The sequence below is a fragment of the Piliocolobus tephrosceles genome, chromosome 3 (assembly GCF_002776525.5).
Source record: "Piliocolobus tephrosceles isolate RC106 chromosome 3, ASM277652v3, whole genome shotgun sequence".
Classification (NCBI taxonomy): domain Eukaryota; kingdom Metazoa; phylum Chordata; class Mammalia; order Primates; family Cercopithecidae; genus Piliocolobus; species Piliocolobus tephrosceles.
Window position 1 is genome coordinate 118,607,332 of NC_045436.1, and position 25,223 is coordinate 118,632,554.

General features: G+C 39.7%; 2 protein-coding genes across 3 annotated transcripts in view; both read right to left on the minus strand.

Annotated features, from left to right (window-relative positions):
• Positions 1-12,213, minus strand: part of DCK (deoxycytidine kinase) — a 31,337-nt gene extending 19,124 nt beyond the window's left edge. The window contains exons 1-2 of the mRNA XM_023190231.1: positions 11,733-12,213; positions 7,487-7,602 (exon numbers count right to left, since the gene is read on the minus strand). Coding sequence (XP_023045999.1) covers positions 7,487-7,602; positions 11,733-11,823 — 207 coding nt within the window. The 5' untranslated portion in view covers positions 11,824-12,213. The remainder of the gene's footprint in view (positions 1-7,486; positions 7,603-11,732) is intronic.
• Positions 12,214-17,759: 5,546 nt separating this feature from the next.
• The window catches only part of MOB1B (MOB kinase activator 1B), an 88,577-nt gene continuing 81,113 nt past the window's right edge, over positions 17,760-25,223 (minus strand). For both annotated transcript variants that reach the window (XM_023190233.2, XM_023190234.2), the window contains one exon: positions 17,760-23,947. In XM_023190233.2, the coding sequence (XP_023046001.1) occupies positions 23,870-23,947 (78 nt within the window). In that variant the 3' untranslated portion in view covers positions 17,760-23,869. The remainder of the gene's footprint in view (positions 23,948-25,223) is intronic.

The window sequence follows — 25,223 nt, forward strand, 5'->3', positions numbered from 1 at the left end:
GGGCATGGTGGCCCATGCTTGCAATCCCAGCTACTCCAGAGGCAGGAGATTCGCTTGAACCTGGGAGGCGGACGTTGTGGTGAGCCGAGATCGAGCCATTGCACTCCAGCCTGGGCAACAAAAGTGAAACTCCATCTCAAAAAAAATAAAAAATAAAACAAATTAGAAAAGACACTGAAGGAATTTAATTTGCTGTTAGATTTTTTTAAACTTTATTTAACTTTTTAAAAACTTTTAGATTCCCAGGCAAGATGGCCGAATAGGAACAGCTCTGGTCTGCAGCTCCCAGTGAGACCAATGCAGAACATGGGTGATTTCTTCATTTCCAACTGAAGTAACCAATTCATCTCATTGAGACTGGTTATACAGTGGGTGCAGCCCACGGAGGGCAAGCAGAAGCAGGATGGGGCATTGCCTCACCTGGGAAGTGCAAGGGGTGGGGGAACTCCCTCCCCTAGCCAAGGGAAGCCTTGAGGGATGGTGCTCTCCAGCCCAGATACTAGGCTTTTCCCACAGTCTTCAAAACCCGCAGACCAGGAGATTCCCTCGGGTGCCTACACCACAAGGGCCCTGGTTTTCAAGCACAAAACTGGGTGGCCATTTGGGCAGACATGGAGCTAGCTGCAGGAGTTTTTTTTCATACTCCAGTGGCGCCTGGAATGCCAGTGACACAGAACCATTCACTCCCCTAGAAAGGGGGCGGAAGCCTAGTGGTCTTGCTCAACAGATCCTACCCCCATGGAGCCCAGCAAGCTAAGATCCACTGGCTTGAAATTCTCACTGCCAGCACAGCAGTCTGAAGTTGACCTGGGATGCTCCACTTCGTAGGGGGAGGGGCGTCCACTCTTACTAGGCTTCAGTAGGCGGTTTTCCCCTCACAGTGTAAACAAAACCACCTGGAAGTTTGAGCTGGGCATAGCCCATCACAACTTGGCAAAGCCCTGTAGCCAGACTGCCTCTCTAGACTCCTCCTCTCTGGTCAGGGCATCTCTGAAAGAAAGGCAGCAGCCCCCGTCAGGGACTTATAGATCAAACTCCCATCTCCCTGGGACAGAGCACCTGGGGGAAGGGGCAGCTGTGGGTGCAGCCTCAGCAGACTTAAACATTCCTGCCTGCTGGCTCTGAAGAGAGCAGTGGAACTCCCAGCGCAGTGCTCGAGCTCTACCAAGGGACAGGCAGCATCCTCAAGAGGGTCCATGACTCCCGTGCCTCCTGACTAGGACACACCTCCCAGCAGGGACTGGCAGACACCTCATACAGGAGAGCTCCGGCTGGCATCTGGCAGGTGCCCCTCTGGGACAAAGCTTCCAGAGGAAGGAGCAGGCAGCAATCTTTGCTGTTCTGCAGCCTCCGCTGGTGATATCCAGGCAAACAGGATCTGGAGTGGACCTCCAGCAAACTCCAGCAGACCTGCAGCAGAGAGGCCTGTTAGAAGGAAACTAACAAACAAAAAGCAATAGCATCAACATTAACAAAAAGGACAATCACGCAAAATCCCCATCTGAGGTTCACCAATATCAAAGACCAAAGGTAGATAAATCCACAAAGATAAGGAAAAGCCTTGCAAAAAGGCTAAAAATTCCAAAAACCAGAATGTCTTTTCTCCTCCAAAGGACCACAACTCCTCACCAACAAGAGAACAAAGCTGGACAGAGAATAAGTGTGACAAATTGACAGAAGTAGGCTTCAGAAGGTAGGTTAAAACAAACTCCACTGAGCTAAAGGAGCATGTTCTGACCCAATGCAAGGAACTAAGAACCTTGATAAATGGCTACAGGAACTGCTAACTAGAATAACCAGTTTACAGAAGAACATAAATGACCTGATGGAGCTGAAAAACACAGCACGAGAACTTAGTGAAGCATACACAAGTGTCAATAGCCAAATCGATTAAGTGGAAAAAAGAATATCAGAGATTGAAGATAAACTTAATAAAAATAAAGCGTGACGATAAGATTAGAGAAAACAGAATGAAAAGAAATGAACAAAGTCTCCCAAAAAATATGGGACTATGTGAAAAGACCAAACCTAGTTTGACTGGTGTACCTGAAACTGACGGGGAAAATAGAACCAAGCTGGAAAACACACTTCAGGATTATTATCCAGGAGAACTTCCCCAACCTAGCAAGACAGGCCAACATTCAAATTCAGGAAATGCAGAGAACATCACAAAGATGCTCCCTGAGAACAGCAACCCCAGGACACATAATCGTCAGATTCACCAAGATTAAAATGAAGGAAAAAATGTCAAGGGCAGCCAGAGAGAAAGGTCAGGTTACCCACAAAGGGAAGCCCATCAGACTAACAGTGGATCTCTCTGCAGAAACCCTACATGCCAGAAGAGAGTGTAGACTAACATTCAACATTCTTAAAGAAAAGAATTTTCAACCCAGAATTTCATATCCAGTCAAACTAAGCTTCATAAGTGAAGGAGAAATAAAATCCGTTACAGACAAGCAAATGCTGAGGGATTTTTGTCACTACCAGGCCTGCCTTATAAGAGCTCCTGAAGGAAACATTAAATATGGAAAGGAAAAACCGGTACCAGCCACTGCAAAAACATACCAAAATGTAAAGACCACTGACACTAAGAAGAAACTGCATCAACTAATGGGCAAAATAACCAGCTAGCATCATAACAGGATCAAATTCACACATAACAATATTAACCTTAAATGAAAATGAGCTAAATGGCCCAATTGAAAGACACAGACTGGCAAATTAGATAGAGTCAAGACCCATCAGTGTGCAGTCTTCAGGAGTCACATCTCACATGCAAAGACACAGAAAGGCTATAAAGGGATGGAGGGAGATTTACCAAGCAAATGGAAAGCAAAAAAAAGGGGGGCTGCAATCGTAATCTCTGGTAAAACAGACTTTAAATCAACAAAGATGAAAAAAGACAAAGAAGGGCATTATATAATGGTAAAGGGATCAATGCAACAAGAAGAGCTAACTATCCTAAATATATATGCACCCAATACAGGAGCACCCAGATTCATAATGCAAGTTCTTAGAAACCTACAAAGAGACTTAGACTTCCACATAATAACAGTGGGAGACTTTAACACCCCGCTCTCAATATTAGGTCAACAAGACAGAAAATTAACAAGGATATTCAGGACTTGGAACTCAGCTGTGGACTAAGTGGACCTAAAAGACATCTATAGAACTCCCTACCCCAAATCAACAGAATATACATTCTTCTCAGTAACACAATGCACTTACCCTAAAATTGACCACATAATTGGAAGTAAAACATTCCTCAGCAAATGCAAAAGAATGGAAATCATAACAGTCTGTCAGACCACACTGCAATCAAATTAGAACTCAGGATTAAGAAACTCACTCAAAACTGCACAACTACATGGAAACTAAACAACCTGCTCCAGAATGACTACTGGGTAAACAACAAAATTAGGGCAGAAATAAATAAGTTATTTGAAACCAATGAGAACAAAGACATAACATACCACAATCTCTGGGACACAGCTAAAGTAGTGTTTAGAGGGAAATTTAGAGCACTAAATGCCCACGAGAAAGCGGGAAAGATCTAAAATCGACACCCTAACATCACAATTAAAAGAACTAGAGAAGCAAGAGCAAACAAATACAAAAGCTAGCAGAAGACAAGAAATAACTAACATCAGAGCAGAACTGAAGGAGATAGAGACATGAAAAACTCTTAAAAAAAAATCAATGAATCCAGGAGCTGGTTCTTCGAAAAGATTAACAAAATAGATAGACCACTAGACAGACTAATAAAGAAGAAAAGAGGGAAGAATCAAATAGACACAATAAAGGATCACCACTGATCCCACAGAAATACAAACTCCCATGAGAGAACACTATAAACACCTCCACGCAAATAAGCTAGAAAATCTAGAAGAGATGGATAAATTCCTGGACACATATGCCCTCCCAAGATTAAACCAGGTAGAACTCGAATTCCTTAATAGGCCAATAACAAGTTCTGAAATTGAGGCAGTAATATCCTACCAACCATAAAAAAGCCCAGGACCAGACAGATTCACAGCTGAATTCTACCAGAGGTACAAAGAGGAGGTGGTACCATTCCTTCTGAAACTATTCCAAACAACAGAAAAAGAGGGACTCCTCCGTAACTCACTTTTTGAGGCCAGCATCATCCTAATACAAAAACCTGGCAGAGACACAACAAAAAGAAAATTTCAGGCCAATATCCCTAATAAACATTGATGCGAAAATCCTCAATAAAATACTGGCAAACCGAATCCAGCAGCACATTAAAAAGCTTATCCATCACGATCAAGTCAGCTACATCCCTGGGATGCAGGGCTGGTTCAACATATGCAAATCAATAAACGTAATCCATCACATAAAAAGAACCAGTGACAAAAACCACATGATTATCTCAATAGATGCAGAAAAGGCCTTCGACAAAATTCAACATCCCTTCATGCTAAAAACTCTCAATAAACTAGGTATTAATGAAACATATCTCAAAATAACAAGAGCTATTTATGACAAACCCACAACCAATACCATTCCCTTTGAAAACCGGCACAAGACAAGGATGCCATCTCTCACCACTCCTATTCAACATAGTATTGGAAGGTCTGGCCAGGGCAATCAGGCAAGAGAAAGAAATAAAGGATATTCGAATAGGAAGAGGGAAAGTCAAATTATAGCTGTTTGCAGATGACATGATTGTATATTTAGAAAACCCCATCGTCTCAGCCCAAAAACCCCTTATGGTGATAAGCAACTTCAGTAAAGTCTCAGGATACAAAATCAATGGACAAAAATCACAAGCATTCTCATGCACCAATAATAGAGAGCCAAATCATGAGTGAATTCCCATTCACAACTGTTTTACAAAGAGAATAAAATACCTAGGAATACAACTTACAATGGATGTGAAGGACCTCTTCAAGGAGAACTACAAACCACTGCTCAAGGAAATAAGAGAGGACACAAACAAATGGAAAAACATTCCACGCTCATAGATAGGAAAAATCAATATCATGAAAATGGCCAAACTGCCCAAAGTAATTTATAGATTCAATGCTATTCCCATCAAGCTACCATTGACTTTCTTCACAGAATTAGAAAAAACTACCTTAAATTTAATATGGTACCAGAAAAGAGCCCATATAGCCAAGACAATCCTAAGCAAATAGAACAAAGCTTGAGGCATCACGCTACCTGACTTAAAACTATACTACAAGGCTACGGTAACCAAAATGGCATGGTACTGTACCAAAACAGATATATAGACCAATGGCACAGAACACAGCCCTCAGAAATAACACCACACATCTACAGCCATCTGATCTTTGCCAAATCTGACAAAAACAAGCAATGGGAAAAGGATTCCCTATTTAATAAATGGTGTTGGGAAAACTGAGTAGCCATATGCAGAAAACTGAAACTGGACCCCTTCCTTACACCTTATACAAAAATTAACTCAAGATGGATTAAAGATTTCAACATAGACCTAAAATCATAAAAACCCCAGAAGAAAACATAGGCAATACCATTCAGGACAGAGGCATGGGCAAAGACTTCATAACTAAAATACCAAAAGCAGTGGTAACAAAAGTCAAAATTGACAAATGAGATCTAATTAAACTAAAGAGCTTCTGCACAGCAAAACAAACTATCATCCAAGTAAACAGGCAACCCACAAAATGGGAGAAAATTTTTGCAATCTACCCATCGGGCAAAGGGCTAATATCCAGAATCTACAAAGAACTCAAATTTACAGAAAAAAAAAAAAACAAAAAAACCCATCAAAAAGTGGGCAAAGGATATGAACAGACACTTTTCAAAAGAAGATATTTATGCAGCCAACAAACATACGAAAAATAGCTCATCATCACTGGTCATTAGAGAAATGCAAATCAAAACCACAATGAGATACCATCTCACACCAGTTAGAATAGTGATCATTAAAAAGTCAGGAAACAATAGATGTTAGAGAGGATGTGGAGAAATAGGAATGCTTTTACACCGTTAGTGGGAGTGTAAATTAGTCCAACCACTGTGGAAGACAGTGTGGCGATTCCTCAAGGATCTAGAACCAGAAATACCATTTGACCCAGCAATCCCATTACTGGGTATATACACAAAGGATTATAAAGCATTCTACCATAAAGACACATGCACACATATGTTTATTGCAGCACTATTCACAATAGCAAAGACTGGGAACTAACCGAAATGCCCATCAATGATTGACTGGATAAAGAAAATGTGGCACATATACACTAAGGAATACTATGCAGCCCTAAAAAAAGAATGAGTTCATGTCCTTTGCAGGGACATAGATGAAGCTGGAAGCTATCATTCTCAGCAAGCTAACACATGAACAGGAAACCAAATACCGCATGTTCTAACTTGTAAGTGGGAGTTGAACAATGAGAACACATGGGCACAGGGAGGGGAACATCACACACCAGGGGTCAGTGGGGTGGGAGGCAAGGGGAGGGATAGCATTAGGAGAAATACCTAATGTAGATGACGGGCTTACGGGTGCAGCAAACCACCATGGCATGTGTATACCTATGTAACAAACCTGCACATTCTGCACATGTATCCCAGAAATTAAAGTATAACCAAAAAAAAAAAAAAAATTTTTATGAAAAAGAAAACTTTAAACTTTACTTGTGCATAAATCTTGAATGCATAGCTTGATAAATTTTACTTTCCTTTTTTTTTTCTTTTTTTTTTTTTTTTTGAGACAGTGTGTCCTGTCACCCAGGCTGGAGCACAGTGGCGCCATCTGAGCTCACTGCAACCTCTGCCACCTGGGTTCAAGAACTTCTCCTACCTCAGCTTTATGAGTAGGTGGGATTCAGGTGTCCACCACCACGTTTGGCTAAGTTTTATATTTTTAGTAGAGATGGCATTTCACCATGTTAACCAGGCTGGTCTTGAACTCCTCACTTAACGTGATCCGCCCACCTCAGCCTCCCAAAGTGCTGGGATTACAAGCATGACCCACCAACCCCAGCCTCAGTGAATGTTTATACATACAGTCACCCCTCAGTATCCTTAAGAATTGATTCCAGGTTCCACACAGATACCAACATCCACAGATGTTCAAGTCCTTTATGTAAAATGGTGTAATATCTGCATATACCCTATGCACATCCTCCCAAATAGTATAAATCATCTCTAGATTACTTATAATACTTAATACAATGTAAATGCTATATGAACAGTAATCCTGTATTATTTGCATTATTTTTTATTTTTGTATTGTTTATTTTTTTCTGAATATTTTCTATTCATGACTGGTTGAATCCACAGATCTGAAACTCACTGATAAGGAGAGCCAACTGTATATATATCCATGTAACTACGACCTAGATGAAGATATAGACCTAAAGCGAGATTTAAAAACTTTTATTGAAAAAGAAAAAGAAAAAAGCCAAGAGATTAAGTACTACTGCTCCTCTAAACCAAAAGGCTTTTATCTACTTAAATTTTATTTTCATACCTCAAATTCATCTTGAGTACTTTGAACATTGCACCATCTGGCAACAGGTTCAGGAACCACTTCCCAATCTTCACACACTTGTTTAAGGATATTCACAAATGTTGACTTCCCTGCAGCTGTTGTGAGGAAAGATAAAATTCAGGAAGAAAAGTTGTCAGGAAAGAAAGATGTTAAATAGTCATTAGCTTTTGCAAGATTTACAATAGCAAGCAACACAAAAAACCCAAAACATTCAATTTTCTCAACTTTATATTTCTTTAAAAGAAAATTAAAAGGCTCCCTGCCCAATTTCATTAAGCACATTTGTTTTTTATTATGTTTAGTTTAACAATACATTATATTTAGTAGTAGGGACAGTCTTGACCTAGAAGTAATACTCCTAACGGCAACCACACCCTTTATATCTGAAGTCACCAAATGTGATTGTATCAGACATCTCTGGTTAGCATAATGTTCTCTCTCTTTCCCTCTGTGTGCGTGCACACACACACACACACACACACACAGATGAACATATAAATAACTTCATATGCTTACAAGCAAAGCTTCCTCTTCCTTATAAATTAGATCCATGGAGAGTAGAAAGAACTTACCTTTGACTTGCAGAACTATATTTAAATCTAGGACATTAGATAGGGCAATAGAAAGGAAGAAAAACCTTTAAGAACTTTAAAGAATCATACACAGAGAAAAAAAAGGAGTGAGGCAGTAAATAAGGTGACACAGAGAGACAGTTTAGAAGAAAAACACAAAGTAAATTGGATCCAGAGGAGAGGAGAAAAACGTTTAAGGATAAACTGGATGACAATTAGATTTAATCATGGGAAAAACACTGGCCACCAAAATTTAGTATGGAGAGTGAAAGCTTAGGGACTGTACGGCATTTAGAAGAATGTTAAGTGGAAGTGGAAGCATATAGAAAGAACACCTCACATTCACTAAGCTAGATAGAAGAGGGAAAGGAGAACATGATATTCAGAAAGAGCACTCAAGGAACAAATCAAAAAATTAGGCATCCACCAGAGTCTGAAAGCACTTAAGGCTAGAGCATTCAACTTTCTTCTGACACTGCTTACAAGCAGAAAAAACGGTTACATTTAGTTCAAGCAGAGTAGTAACAGTTAGCTAGAGTTGCCAATCAGACTAACACATCTAGTTCCTTAACTTTTTGGGGGGAAGTGGGAGCTAGAAAATAAGCTAATTATTAAATTAATTTTCTATGAAGGCAAAGGAGAAAAAGAACCAAAGACACTGATGTTAATACTTTAAAAAGTCATGGAAACTAACAGAATTCCTAATGTCAAGCAGGCGTTGTAATGCTGAAAGTCATTCTGAACAGACTACTAAAATGAGAAGCAGGTAAGTCCTCCCTCCATCTAACACAAGGGAACATTTGAATAACACAGAATATAAGAAGATGGGCTATGTAAATATAAAACTAAAACGATCAAGTAAAGTTCAAATTCTAGGAAGAATAGAGGAATTGCAAAATAGTTTAGGCACAGTTTAACAATTTGTGCATTTATTGCTTATTTGGATCTGACAAATAAGGTGAAGAGGACATGAACAAAAGTGCAAGACCAATAATAAACAGCAACTAACAAAGTCTCAGTGTCAGGGAGATGAAAAATGGCAAGGAACATGCTCCATCTAAACACCAATTGCTGTCATACAGAAATGCAGGCCTGGTGTTAACAGATCTTCAGATTTTTCAAAAGAAGCCAATAATTTAATTGTTTATGGGAAATCTCAAAATGTTTTCAAGTTAGCAACAAATTTATTTTTCTTTAGACACAGGGTCTCACTCTGTAGCCCAGATTGTAGGGCAGTGGCACAACCACAGCTCATGGCAGCCTCAAACTATAGGTCTCTCAAGAGATCCTCCAACTCAGCCTCCTGAGTAGCTAGGACTAAAGGTGCATGCTACCACAACTGATCTATTTTTTTTTTTTTTTTTTTTTTTGAGACAGAGTCTCACTCTGTCACCCAGGCTGGAGTGCAGTGGTGCCATCTCAGTTCACTGCAACTTCTGCCTCCCAGACTCAAGCGATCCTCCCACATCAGCATCAGCCTCCTGAGTAGCTGGAGCTATAGGTGTTATTCACTGAGCCTGGCCTAATTTTTTTTTTTTTTTTCTTAGAGACTAGTTCTCTCTATGTTGCCATGCTGGTCTCAGACTCCTGGACTCAAGCAATCCTCCCGCCTCAGCCTCCCAAAGGACGGGGATTACAAGCCTGAGCCACTAGGCACTAAAATTTTTTTCAACCTGTGCAGGCCAATATTGTGCAATTGCGGCTATCAGTTTGCAACGCCTTTCAGTGTAAGTAAACGGGAAATCAATGAAGAATTTTAAGCAGGGGATAACACATGACATTTGCATACAAAAAGACCACTGCAGAAGTAGTTAAGAGAAACTGGAGATGGGCTGATATATTAGGAAATTATTTCAGCTGCTGAGAAGATTAAAGATGCTTTGAGGAAAGATTTCTAAATATGATGCTACCTAACTGGATTAGAGAGAGGGAAAGTGGATGAATGTATTGTGGTATTGATCCAAGGGGTTATTAATTCAACTTCACTTTTTTGTTTTTGTGTTTTTAACAGAGTCTTGCTGTCACCCAGGCTGGAGTGCAGTAGTGTGAGCATGGTTCACTGTGGCCTTGACCTTTGGGCTCAAGCAATCCTCCTGCCTTAGCCTCCTGAGTAGCTGGGACCACAGGCACACCAGCACATGCAGCTAATTTTTTAATTTTTTTTTGGAGATGAGTTCTCACTATGTTGCCCAGGCTGGTCTCAAACTCCTGGATTCAAGTGATCCTCTTGCCTAGGCCTCCCAAAATCCTGGGATTACAAGTATGAGCCACCATGCCCTGCCTCAAATTTACTTTTCAGATGGCTTTGTTCAGCCACTTTCTCCTGTCTTTATATATGGTCTTCTTTATCCAGTAAGCAACTGTCAGGGATTACATACTAGTAAACATGCACCGTCAAATAACTTACATTGCTAAGTATATTATATGGTCTTTCTACTGGTGCCTTAATTATGGAGCAATGAAATAAGAAGTCCTCTTTGAGAATGCATTTTTTTCTATTGATTTGAATGCTAAGCATCTGCTTGCCTTGTCTTTTTCAAGAAGGTACAGTGCTTTGAATGTGGTAAGAATTTTTAAAAATTTGCTGTATGCATGAATGACCAGCACCCAACCTGGAGCTAAAAAAATTAAAACAAAAAACAATCTATCAAAACAGGAAGTTTCAGGGGTAGATTTCCTGAGGTGGGAAATATAGAAGAATCGGACGTTGGTGCGTGTCTTGCAAAATGACAGGCATGGCCTAATCTGCACCCCATCTGAGTTAACAGAAACGTTAGTGGTCTTCGAATCATAATCCAATGTTTACTTGGATGTGGAGTAAGGGGTGAGGAACTGCATGCTATTAAGATCATTAAAGACTTCTTTCCTTGAATGTTTCGACTTTCGTTAGTAATATAGCTAAAATAATGTTTCGGTAATACCATAGCTAAAAAACTGTAAACAACCCAGAGGTCCACAACTAGAAAATCGATAAACGATGGTACATCCAGGCAATGGAATACTACTCAGCAATAAAAAAAAAAAAAAAAAAAAAAAACAACTACAGACACAAGTAACATGAATGAATTTCAAAAGCATTATGCTAAATGAAAGACGCCAGACACAAAAGGCGATATAGCCTATGATTCCATTTATATGGCATTCTGGAAAAGGCAACACTTGCAGGGATAGAAATCACATCAGTGGGTGCCAGGGAATAGGAAGGGTGGAGGGGGCTGACTACAAAGGAGCAGGTAGGAACTTTCTGAGGTAATGAAAATATTCTGTATTTCGATCGTGGTGACAGTAAAACGCATAATGTTTGTCAAACCTCAAAGAAGAGTACACCTAAAAAGGGTGAATTTAATGTAAGTTACACCTCAAGAAATCTGATACCCTTCCCCCGCAACAAAGAGGGCGCAGAGGCTCAAAGCGCGCCTCACAGAGACCGCAGGCCTGGCGCCCAGTCTGACTCCCGGGACCGCAGTCACCCCGTGGCGCGGGAGGCAAGGGAAGGAAGCTCTGGATGGGAAAGGAAGCCGAGGGCGCGTCCACACGGCCAGGCTGGAGGGAAAGTCCTCACTGAGTTGCTGCACAGAGATGCGGCGAAGGGAAGCTTCAGCCACTGCCGCGACACCCCAGCCTTGCGTCCCACATTTCTGGAGGCTCCTTACCGATGTTCCCTTCGATGGAGATTTTCTTGATGCGGGTCCCCTCAGAGCTGGCTGAGAGAGAAGGGCAACTTCTCTTGGGCGGGGTGGCCATTCCTTAGTCTTGTGGCGGCCCAAAGCGCGTCCAGCAGAGAGGGCTAGGAGGCGACCACAGGTGCGCGCACTGGAGCTCGCGGCGCAGCCGAGGCAGATCCTGACCTGCCCGGTCCGCTAGTGAGTTCACCCGCCCGCCGGCAGGTGTCGGGGTTTGACTTTGGCGCGCGGAGGCAGCTGAGGACAGGGGCGGGCCTATGGCGTGGCCCCGCCCTCCCCAACCCACCGATCTCTGGTTGCCCCTCGGCCCTAGCCCGCCTCCAGCGCGAGTCCCCGCGTGCGCGCTCCGCACGCCACGTCACGTGGAAGCCGGGGCGGGGCCGCGCGTGTGGCGGAAGGCCTCTACTCTCGCAGCTAGGCGCCCGGGCGGGGCGCTGGAAGAGGTTCCGGAGTCGGCTGGGGAGGAAGGGTGGATGCCAGAGGCCTGAGGGCGTTGGAGGGCGGAGGGCGTCACCTGCAGTGGGCCGTGCCAGGCTCTGGAAAACCCGCCTCTCCAGTGGGCGTGCTGGAGATGAACAGACGCGTCTGGACAGAACTGGATAGACTTAAAGCTTTGAACTCATCAGGGGAGAAGGCACTGTGTGGTAGAAAAATCAAATGGATTTACCCTGGCTTCTCAGCCTAGAGGAAGACCATGAAGCGAACTGCCGCCCTCGGGAATCGCACTGCCCACTTAGAGAGCCAGGCTCTCTTCCTCTATGTGCTTTTCATTAATTAAGTCTAGTGGCGGAGATACTGTCATTAGCCCATTTACCTACTAGTGGGAAAACAGGCACTGGGAGGCCGCTTGTTCCAAGTGTCAACGTCAATAAGTGAAACTGGGATGGGAATTTAGGTAGTCAGATGCCACCCACAGGAAGCCTTTCCAGATCTCCCATACCGCTTTCCATTTGATTTGGATGCACGACCATGCTGTATAGAAGTTAGCACGTTGGGTTGGTAGGTTTCTGTTCGGCTGTTAACTCAGCCTGCCTAACACCTGGCACATAGGTAACAGAATGTACTGTATGTTGAATTTTTGAAAGCCTACTTATGTGCCATGTACTCTGCTGGGACAAACGCAGTGTAGAATTTGTCCCAGCTAGATGAGTGCATTTTTAGTCAAGGTAAAGACCTAATGAGGCAAGAGAATAGGGAATTAGGGGAACCAAGGGTTAAGGCAGAAGCAAAAGAACAGCGGGTGCAGCCAGTTCTAGGCAAGACTAGGCAGCATACAGGCCACACCTTCACTCCTGTGATTACAAAACAAGTTTCCGCCGGGCGTGGTGGCTCACGCCTGTAATCCCAGCACTTTGGGAGGCCGAGGCGGGTGGATCACGAGGTCAGGAGATCGAGACCATCCTGGCTAACACGGTGAAACCCCATCTCTACCGAAAATATAAAAAATTAGCCAGGCGTGGTGGTGGGCGCCTGTAGTCCTAGCTACTCGGGAGCCTGAGGCAGGAGAATCGCGTGAAACCGGGAGGCGGAGCTTGCAGTGAGCCGAGATCACGCCACTGCACTTCAGCCTGCGCGACTGAGCGAGGCTCTGTCTCAAAAAAAAAAAAAAAAAAAAAGACCAAAGTTTCCGCATCAGCCTGATTTTCTCAGCCATCTCCATTTCAGCCTCTGATTGATCGCAGGCCAGTCTTTCATAGGGGGTAACCAATTGCCTAGGGGTCTATCAAATTCTTTTAGCTAGTAAACCTTAAGAACACTGCAGTTGGGACTCTTGAAGCACTTCCTTCGCTTCAATAAATTTTGTACTTTTGTTATTCCGTTCTTTTGTTGCTCTGTCTTTCGTTGCTTCTTTCTGTTGTTGCTTTGTTTCTACGTTTTGTTCAATTCTTCAACACGCCAAGACTTCCCATCCAGTAACACTAATAAACCGGATATTACCCAGTCTAGAAGTTATCTGGTCCAAATTGTCCACAGAAACCAAAGGCCTTGCTATTCTTTTTTTACATTGCAACTACCATGAGACCTGAAAAGGATCTAATTGTGTAGCCAGAAGGGGAAAATGGTGACTCCATCCTCAGAAATAAAGAGCAGAAATTAAATTTGAATCCTTGGCGATCACATTTTCCAGGATTAAACAGCAAGAATCATTCTATATAACTGCCCTATATTACTGTTATGCAATTATTTTGTATGTATTACTTTTACTTATCCCCATAGTGATTAATAGCAAGATCCTAGGAATCGAAAAGGCCTGAATAGTTGTCATCAGGTATAGCAAGGAAGTTGGGAGAAAGGTACTGGGGAAGCTACTAGGTATCACATTCCACCGCCAAGCTTGGGGGGAAACTCATGAAATGGTGAGAGTACTGGCAGCTACCGAGAGAAGGAAGGCAAGTCTCTGAGACCTTCAACAGGAAAGCAGAGCTGGTCCTGGATGCATGTCATAAAGAGGCTTGGGATTCCAAGGAGTAGAAATCTCCAAGTGTGGTTTCCACAAAAAAGACCCACACAGGAAGTATCTTAAAATGATGAAGAGTTTAAGCACTGGAAAATGAAAGATGTCAAACACCAGTTCTACCAGTTTCTGGCTGTGAAAACTTGAATTCATCTAAGCTTAAGAGTATACTTTGAAAAATACAAATGTGGGAGGCCAAGGCGGGTGAATCACTTGAGCCCAGGAGTTTGAGACTAGCCTGGGCAACATGGGAAAACTCTGTCTCTACAAAAACTATAAACATTAGCTGGGCGCCTGTAGTCCCAACTATTTGGGAGGCTGAGGTGGGAGAATTACCGCAGCCAGGGAGTCAAGGCTGCAGTAAGCCAAGATCATGCCACTGTACTCCAGTGAGACCCTGTCTCAAGTAACAACAAAGCAAACGGGGGAAGCAAAGAATCTAGCTTTTTTTGGCATTAAGTCCAGCATAATTTCCCATTTTCCTACATGACCTGGGGGTACACAAGCAGAGACAGGGAAAGGCACTTTTCAAAACACCTTCTTGATTTTTGGTCCACAATCTCTTATCTAAAACCCTGGCAGCCAGATGTTTCAGAATTTAAAACTTCTAGAAAAGATTTTTCAAAAAGAAATTCAAAACTTTGGAACTGGCTGGGTGCAGTGGCTCATCCCTGTAATCCCAGCACTTTGGGAGGCTGCGGCAGGTGGATTGCTTGAGCTCAGGAATTCGAGACCAACCAGGGAAACATGGCGAAACTAACAGAAAAAATACAAAAATCAGCTGGTTGTGGTGGCACGCACCTGTGGTCCCAGCTACTCGGGAGGCTGAGGTGGGAGGATGGCTTGGGCCTGCAAAGTTTTAGCTTCAGTGAGCTATGATCGCACCACTGCATGCCAGCCTGAGTGACACAGCAGCAAGACCCCATCTCAAAAATAAAATTTGGAATCCAAACTTAAGAAATACAGTGCATATACTGTATATATTAAGTAAGCACCCCCACTCCCCCTGCAGAGATGTTAAATCAAATGCACTAATATTTTGCAGTGAAATATAAAGAGTGTTAACATTAAGTGGGATAAAGACTATTAACATCTGGTCAGATTATGATTACACTGAATTCAAAAAAAAAAAAAAACTTTTGGGGCCAAGCACAGTGGCTCATGCTTGTAATCCCAACACTGTGAGAGGCCAAGATAGACAGATTACCTGAGGTCAGGAGTTCAAGACCAGCCTGGCCAACATGGCGCAACCCTGTCTCTACTAAAGATACAAAAACTAGCCGGGCGTGGGGGCGTGTGCCTGTAGTCCCAGCTACTCGGGAGGCTGAGGCTGGAGAATCGCTTGAATCCAGGAGGCGGAAGTTGCAGTAAGCCAAGATCACGCCACTGCACTCCAGCCTGGGTGAGAGAGTGAGACCCCGTCTCAAAATAAAAACAAGCAAAAAAAAACTTTGGTTTTCTGAGCTTTTCAGGTTTTGAAACTGCAGATAAGAGACAGGACACAGAGCACCCAGCCAGTCATGAGTGTGCTGCCACCTTAATCCTTTCTTGCCAGAAATTTTACTACTCCTTCAATTTGGGAATTCTTTTTCTCCTATGGGAATTCTAGTCTAAAGAATGAGACAGGGTCCTGACTGACAACATACAGATTTATTAGGAAAACTAAATCAAATCAGAAAATAATAAAAAGAAAAAATAAGAGACCCTGAACATTGATAGTAAGTAGCGGTTACACAGCCCATGAGTTTGTCTACACAAATGCAACTACTTCTGTAAAATGATTTTTATCAACTTAATAAGTTGGTTATAAATTTCCCCTTGTAATCTTCCTTAGTGCCTAGAAAACAGGGGGTACAGAAGCAATCATAAATGCAAGAGTGGGAGTCAGGGTGCTTCCTGCAAATCTGAAATCTGAAAGCAAAATAACATACTAGAAGAGCATAGAAGTCATCAGATGTATATAGCTTAGCAAAGAAAAATGTTTTGCTACGTGCTTGTAAAGTGGATTGAGGTCAACAAGAAAATGTGACACTGTATTCACCATGCTGTAACAGGAGCATGTACAAGTTCTTAGTAAAACTTCTACTAAACATGGTTGTTTAAATCTTAGAGGAATAATTAGAATCTTTGTGTTGCAAAATGCTCATTGCAGATGTTATGAGGGATTAACAACATATTATACATTTAGTACAATAGAGGTAAATGAACCTAATTATCAAAATGTAGATAATTTTACAATACATATTTCTTTACACACAATAAATGAATAACAGGGTGTTTTTATTTTTTGAGACGGAGTCTCACGCTGTCGCCCAGGCTGGAGTACAGTGGTGCAATCTCAGCTCACTGCAACCTCCGCCTCCTGGGTTCAAGATTCTCCTGACTCAGCCTCCCGAGTAACTGGGACAACAGGCACACACCACTGTGCCCGGCTAATTTTTTAATATATTTTTTAGTACAGACAGGGTTTCCCTACATTGGCCAGGCTGGTCTCAAACTCCTGACCTCGTGATCCACCCACCTCGGCCTCCCAAAGTGCTGGGATTACAGGTGTGAGCCACCATGCCCGGCCCACAGGGCGTTTTTATAGCATGCAGACACAGTCCACAACAGCATTGGCTAGCATTTCAACTAGTCTTTCTCCCAAATATCATTAGTGACTTTGAGCAACTGTGGCTACTACCACTAAATATTCTTAACCTAAAGATTCAAACACAAATGCCTCTAACATAAATACTTCTGATACTCTGAGAAGACTTTCTAAAATACACATTTTGGCCGGGCATGATGGCTCATGTCTGTAACCCCAGCACTTTGGGAGGCCTAAATAAGACCAGCCTGGCCAACATGGTGAAACCCTGTCTCTACTAAAAATACAAAAAAATAGCCAGACATGGTGGCATATGCCTGTAATCCCAGCAACTTGGGAGGCTGAGGCAGGAGAATCACTTGAACCCAGGAAGTGGAGGTTGCAGTGAGCTGAGATCGTGCCATTGCACTCCGGCCTGGGCAACAGAGCAAGATTCCATCTCTAAAATAAAAAATACAATAAAATAAAATACACATTTCCTTTTTGGAACTTTGTAAATGATTCACCAATACTGTTTATTAATATTCCTTAATGATCTATAATGAAGACAAAATATTAAATAATAGCTTGATGAAAAGGTCAACAAATGATTATTACTGTGCTAACTGTTCTCACTGTAATAATAGTATATATTACAGAAAACATACAACTGCACACTGCAGAATAAAGAAAAAAGTGAAAAAAGGAAAACAAAAACACTGGTTTCAAGTTCAGGCATAGTACGGTTTTAAAACCCTAATCCAAATCAGTGATTTGTACAATTTCTGAGCTTTAGTTTTCTAAGGTGTTAAGACACTGAGATACTAATTTCCAAGGTTGTTGTGAACATTACAGAAAGAATGCCTAACATTTTAAATGTTCAACATATTCCATATACTCTCAATATTTCCCTTGGAATGTGTTTGGTGTGGGAAAGCCTATAGCAAAAATAAACAGTAATGCAAAGTCAGGATTCATGGCCAAACATAACTATTTATTCATTTTTTTCTTATAAACATTGAGTTACTTCTTTAAAAAAAAACAAACACCTAGAATTTAAATATTTCCCATCCCATCACATACAAGTCTGTATACATTATTTACATCTTTTGAATAAAACATATTACAGATTTTCTGACATTCAGTATCCCTTTTTAAACAAAAATGAAGCGATTAAACTTTGATCAGTGACAATCACAATTTGCATAATCTGGCACAGTTTGTAATATAGCGCCTATGTTGAATTTCATAACTTAGACGATTTTTCCCCTTCTACTTCATTATAAGAGAAAAACTGTCTCCATGAGAGCAGTTCCCTGTCTTTATGTACTCTCCTCAGTACTTGTACAGTGTAAATGCTGCCCTTATTCTTACATTACTTGGTACTGACAATATTCCTCTGCTTTTGTCTTCAGAAATGATTTCTATTTGAACTTTAAGTGTTCTCATATATACTGTTTTCTCTTTCAACCTAGATTTCATGATATTGTTCCTAGTGGTAATTCTAAGTAGTAACTTACACTTATAGGAAAAGTTCAAATAAAACATCAAGTAAGTGTTTCCTACAAGATTAGTGCCCTCACCACCCTGGTTATGCATGTACAATAATAACAAATACAAGTTAGTGGCTGCAAAAAAAAACTGTTTTCCCTAAAAACAGTCATTTCTGCCAAACAATTTAAGGAGCAAAGCATCCTTAAAATGAAAATGCACTAATCTTTTTTATAACCTGCACAATTATTTCAGAAAAATAAAAACTTGTGTAAAATGGTAAGAAACACCCACCTATATAAATTTAATATTAAATCAGATGAGTTCATGAATTTACAAATAAAAACAATATTAATATATGGAGAAATTAAATATTGAAATTTTGACTTTGTATCACTAATAATATCAGTTTCAGTGAAATAATTTAAAGAAAGCAGTCAAACACTAATTTCCTAAACAAACTGAAACCTATGAATTGACAGTAAATACTTCAGAATCTCTAACAATGAAGACCTGCAAAATCAGCCTCATTATTTTCCAGTGTGTGTGTTACACTCACAGTGGAAAAACATACCGCTGGAAAAAGCCAGTAATTTTACTATCTACCTTTGAGAACTGTAGCCCAAAATTTTCAATTATTTAGTTCTATATGCAGAAAAAGTTGTATTACATTTGCAAAACTGATTTTTGTATTTTCTCTCTTTTGTCTAAATGTCAATCAGTTCAGCTACAAGTGACAGACATATACAGCAGTTTCATACCCTCAAACTGAATTATTCTCTGTGATTAGTCTATTAGGAAAGCCTTAAAAATTCAAAATCATCTCTGGTCAGAATTTTTGTGACATCTTCAAATTAAACTTTTCCATTAAATCTTAAGATAGCTTTACTGCTAAACATTTATATCATATACAATTAAGCTGATAGCTGAACAACAGTGATTTCCATGGTAAATTTTAATATTACAACAAAACTCTGATATTTAAATTATTTAAGAGTAGTCCTTAAAGTGTTTCTAAGAATTGGTATATATTCTTTAATTTCAAAATAAGCTTAAAGTATAAATCTGTGTTTTTAAGAATTGGTAGATTCTTTAATATCCCAGATAAATTTCAAAATAAAGTAAGTTTTCTTATTGGTATGCAGTCACATTTCCAAATTATAAATATACTTTTGGTCCCACATCTTTTAAAAAGACATCAAAAATTATAAATGTATGAAAAGGTTACACAATTCTAAATATTTTGTGATATGCAGGCTTAAAACTCAGTATAATTAGTATATGAAACTTATTCCAATTTCTTTGTACGATAATCACCAGTCTTTCATTAAAGTCAAATTGTTCATCTGAGTAAAAACATTTTTTTAAAAAATGGCAGTAAAGGCTGTTGTTTCCTTAAACTACTTCTATCTTAAACATTGGATCCATTTTTCCATAGTATCCATTCAATCAATACTATCCTACAGTAGTCAAAATTAAATCGAAAAGTTTTCACAAAAAGGAATAAAAATAGAAAACAAGTTCTAGAGAAAGGACTTGTTTTTTTCCATTATTAACATATCTAAGGTAATTAAGGTAAGGTAATTAAGCTGAATTTTTTTAAAAAGTAAAACCTCCACATCCAAGTGATATTTTCCACTTCACAATAGTGACATCAGGAAACTATTCTTTTATTCAATGATGCTACCAATGCTTAAAACATTCTCTTGTGCAAATTCGGAAAATATGGCACTTTCCTTTGAACTTCCCTAATGGTTTTGCTCTCAGAGAAGAGCCAAGTTTAAATTACAGTTGACTGATGATTAAGATAGGTCATACTGGCTGGCTGTAGTGGCTCACACCTGTAATCCCAGCACTTTGGGAGGCTGGGAAGGGCGGATCACTTGAGGTCAGGAGTTTGAGACCAGCCTGGCCAATATGTTGAAACCCCATCTCTACTAAAAATACAAAAATTAGCCAGGTGTGGTGCTGCCTGTAATCCCAGCTACCTGGGAGGCTGAGGCAGGAAAATTGCTTGAACCCAGGAGGTGGAGGTTGCAGTGAGCTGAGATCATGCCATTGTACTCCAGCCTGGGCAACAGAGCAAGACTCCATGTCAAAAAAAATAATAGGTCATATAAGCTGCCAAAAGTGTTTGGTGCAACTAAAATGATGAAATTGATTTTCCTGCATAATAACAAACTGCTTTTTCACGTCATGCTCTAGAAGAGTTCCAAAAACATTACACTTTTGCAGTATAGCTGGAATAAATAGTGTTCCCAAAAGAACCACTCTGAAGATCAACTCTCATTTGGATGTTAAGGCATGACTTACTCACCTTAGAAAGAAAGTTCTACAACTCAATATTTGTATCTCACATATTCTACCATTTCAGTGGTTATCAAAACCTCTCTCAGAGAGGGGTAAACAAAAGTATAAATGAAATGTTGTTTTGCTATTTTTCCTTAAGCAAGGAAAAATGCTAATACATAAAATGGAGTCTGGTGGTTATATATGTAATATATAAATATCCACATCATCTCTATTTCCTGATAAGAGATTGTAGTGTTTTATCCATACTGATAAGCCAGGCAGTAACTCAGTCTGAGATATATTATACACAAAACATACCATCTCCTACCTAATACATTTTATGGTGACCATTTAGAATTTACAAATGACTAACAGAGGAAAGGTAGAAAGAGACTGCAATTAAAATCTTCCAATTTAATCTAAATTAACCTCCAAAACCTCTACCAGCAACTAACGTGCTTGTTATTTTAGTGCAGTCTAATGCCATGGTTTTTAAGGGAAAGGGAATAATCAAGTCAGCAAATGAAAGCCAGTAGCACCATCTACTGCTAATTAAAATATTTTCACTCTTTTTGTTATTAAATTTCTCTCTAGCACCACTACTCCATCAATTGAAGTAATTCTAAAACATTGCTTCGTATCATTTAACCAAAAAAAGCATTGTGTGTGACAATAATACTATGTTAACTTACTACTTTATATTTTATGGGATGCTTTTATCAAAGGATAAGAAAACCAACTGTTGCTTTATAGCTATGTATAGAGCTATGTATACATAGCTATGTATAGAGAGCAAGGGGGAAAATAATTATCTTGGTTACTTACAAATTAATTGAAGAAATCCAAAATGAATCCAATAGACATTTATCAGCAAACTCTGCTGCAGAACAAAGTATTGATCCTTATATTTAAAAGGGCATCTTATTAACTTTCATGGGAACCAACCAATCAACCTTTTATTACATCAGTTCTTTCACTTTCTGATTTTTTCCTTACTTGTAGCCATGTAACACCATGTGCAATGCCAGGCCTCTCCCCTAGAGAACTGCTATGCTTTGTTAACATATATACACATATACACATATCCTTACTTCCCAGTGACTGTGATTAAAGAAATACTCTAAGCAGGCCCCTGAGATTCTGGCACAGTGAAAACAAACTATGTACATATAGTGGGAAAGTAGGTCTTACTACTAAAAATAAGTACAGTGTACTACTGTATAAGGCTTGAAAGGGCAAGATTAATTTTTCACTATTCTCTCTACACTTGGCTACTGCAACTCCTTTGTCACTAGATGGATATGAAGTCAAATACAATATGGAAGACTGAGTAATTCTGTGCTTCATTTTCCTATATAGACAAGACTCAAAATCACCTCACAAATTTTATTTCTGAATCAACCCATAATGATTCATATTATCTATCTGAAAACAAAAAGATTTAAGGAAATTAACTAGCTCTGACTGCAGTTTATAAATAAGCTTTACCAATAAATGTCCAATATATTTAACTCTGCCAGGCTTTCCTGTTACTTCTACTGTTGGTACTCAGTGAATAATTCCTAGAAATGAAGTGGAGAAAAAGGCAGTTTCTAGTCAACATAATTGTAATGGCATTAAATTGTATCACTGCTCTACTTGTTAATGGCAAAACAAATTGATTTAATTTTAGTTTCTTTTCTACTGAGTGTTTTTAATCTATACTATTTAAGGGCAAGCATTTCTTCCTAGATGTGAAAAAGGTGTTATTTCAACTGAAGGAAGGGTATATATTTCTAACTGAAGAAAGAAGAGCTATCGGAAATGACAAAATTAAAACTGGATTTCTAAAATGGGTATTTCTCTAGAATAAAACTGAAAGAAAAAATTAATATAATAATATTAATATTAATTAAAAAATTAAAAACTAAGTTTCTGAACTTGTTATTTATGGTAATAATTCACTAGAAAGTCATGGCGAATAAAATTTAAAAGTTAATAACTACTGAATTAGCATTTTTCATTATCTGATATCACTGCAAAGAAAAACATTTCCTTTCACAGTGGAAAAACCAGAAGTCAGAATGCTTCAAACGGGGCCTATAATAACTAAAGAAGGTATGGTATCATCTTAAAATGACAGGCAAACATCAGCTCCATTCACTGAATGGAAATGCTAAGAAGTGATCAATTTCCCCCAACAGTCCTTAAATTCCACGTTTAATAATGTCTGTACCTAAAATTAATAATTTATTTTTAACTTCTCATGGAAGCTGGTTCCTAAATGGAAGTCTCTAAGACTTTGTTTATAAGTAATTGATTAAAAATTTCACGCCATTCTATTCAAAGGTTTTCAGACAAAACTTTCTAGAACTTGACTCCCCATCCCTAACTCCCCATACAAACATCTCCATGCCCCCAGCCAAATACACATTCCTATCCCCTCCTCTTCAAAGTAGAAGGGAATTCTGCAGACTTATGGCTCATTTGGCAATTGCTAGGAAACCTCACAGTTCAGCATCACCTCTGAAGATGGCAATCCTATAGATAACCTGAATTTTTACATCTACAGTGCAGTTAACATGTAGAAAGAAGCCAAAATGTAATACATTTCAACATCCTCAAGTTTCAATATCACAGATATCAAGAGGTGGGAAAAGACCTGCTTGTAGAGCTTTAAGCATTGTTGAACATAATATATTACCATCAATATAAAAAATAATTAAGAAATATTTTTTATGTTCTACACGCATACCTTTACAAATTCTGTTTCTTCAAAGCAGTAAAGGCTGGAGATCACCATCTTAGGTAAACTATGGCTTTTATCATAGATATTTTACAACATGCACCAGTAAGTGCCCTGGGTAGTAATCCTAATATTGTTTTAAGCCCTGTTCAGTTCTATATCTATGCTTTGCACCTCAGAAGTGAGCCTGCCAAGGCACTTAAAAACATAAGTCGTTTGGGGACTTCAAAAATGGGCAATTTACACCACACAGAAACCAATCCATCGGCAGTTCAATCAATAAGCACTTTCTTGCAGCACACAATATTATTAAAAAACTCCTCAAGCAACCAAAACCAAGTTTAAAAACACTAAGATAAATTTACCCTTATCAAATGTATAGAGAATGGTTCTTGGCTTCCCCTAGCAATTGAATATGGTTTCATATAATCAGAATAAAGAAAAAGGAACCCAAACAAGCCCCCGCCCCCAAACCTAGGACAAAAACAATCCAGATAAAAACAAAATATAACAAAAACCCCAATACACTCCACACTGCTTCATTTGAGGAACAATGTGCACAGTTCTGCATCCTTTTATCTGTCCTTTGAGGTGAGTTTTTCAATCAGTTCTTGGAGTGGTGCAAGTTCTCTTCTATCAATAAGGTTGAATTCCTACACATGATAAAGAAAGGCAGAATAAATAGCAAAAACATTATTTGCATCTTATTCCAAAGCAAATTACCACGAACATTTGTTGGAAATTAGCTTTTGAAGTAAATAAAAGTAGATTATTTTTTTCCTTGTTCACTAGGTCTGTGTCTTGGGTAAATCACTTAACCACTCCTGATGTTATGTTTTTACATCTGTGACATTAGGATAAATCCCCCTACCTCATAGAATTATTGTGGGGGACTAAATGTGATACTGGATGTTAACTACTTCATGTAATGCCTGACATAAAGTAACAATAAATGGGAATTGCTGCTTCCTGTTGAAAGGAATTATCTGGACACCATTTAAGTACAGTCAACTAAGTAGAGACACACACAAAAAAAAACACTAGCATCTCAGGCAAACTCAGCATTATATGAAAAGCCAAAATCTGGTTACAAATTAACGTATCTGCAAGCTATCATAAGATATGGTAGGAAAATAACATGACTATGGTCGGATCCACAAATGACAAATTAAAGTACTGTGAAGAACAAATGAGAAAACCTGAATTTAATTTGTGCTCCTTTAGAAATTCCACCCCTGTCATTCTGAAGTTCACTTCTGAATAGATTCCCCTGAACTATAAACTATAAGGCTAGTAAATAGAGGCTTGTCTACAGTTCTGATCTTCTGCTGCCATGGTAAGGCACTCTCAGCTTCCAATTTAATTTGTTTATTAGCATCTATCATGTGCCAAGCACTACAGTTAAATACTGGAGAGAAGCATTAGGGGGTATTTTAATAGCAGGAGCACGCCTAAGATTTGTAGAGTCTGGGCCAAGAACACAAATGGATATATATCATATGACTAAATTACTAAATTTTATATTAAGGTAGGATGTTAAGAAAACGTGTTCTATCCTCCTACCTTAACAAATATACTTTCACAGCAACCAGGAGAACAAATTCAAACTTAAGAATTCTCCAGACTCCTCAGGATTCTGCACTGGAAAGTAGTGACATGAGGAAAGCCAGCCCCGGGTGCCTGGTCCTTAGAAAACCTCCCTGCTTTTCCAACCCCATCCACCCTGCACCTCAGGAGGTCTCACATACGATTGTGGACACTTTGGGTAATGTTCACATTGCCTCTGAAACAGCTGCCATCAGCTACCCCTCAGGCCTAGAGGTATACATATCAGAGACGGGACCTGCCCTCAAAAGAATGGAGCCCAGGAAAAGATGCACGGAGACCGTGGAAATACATTTTGGACCATGTGGACAGAGAATTCTGAGT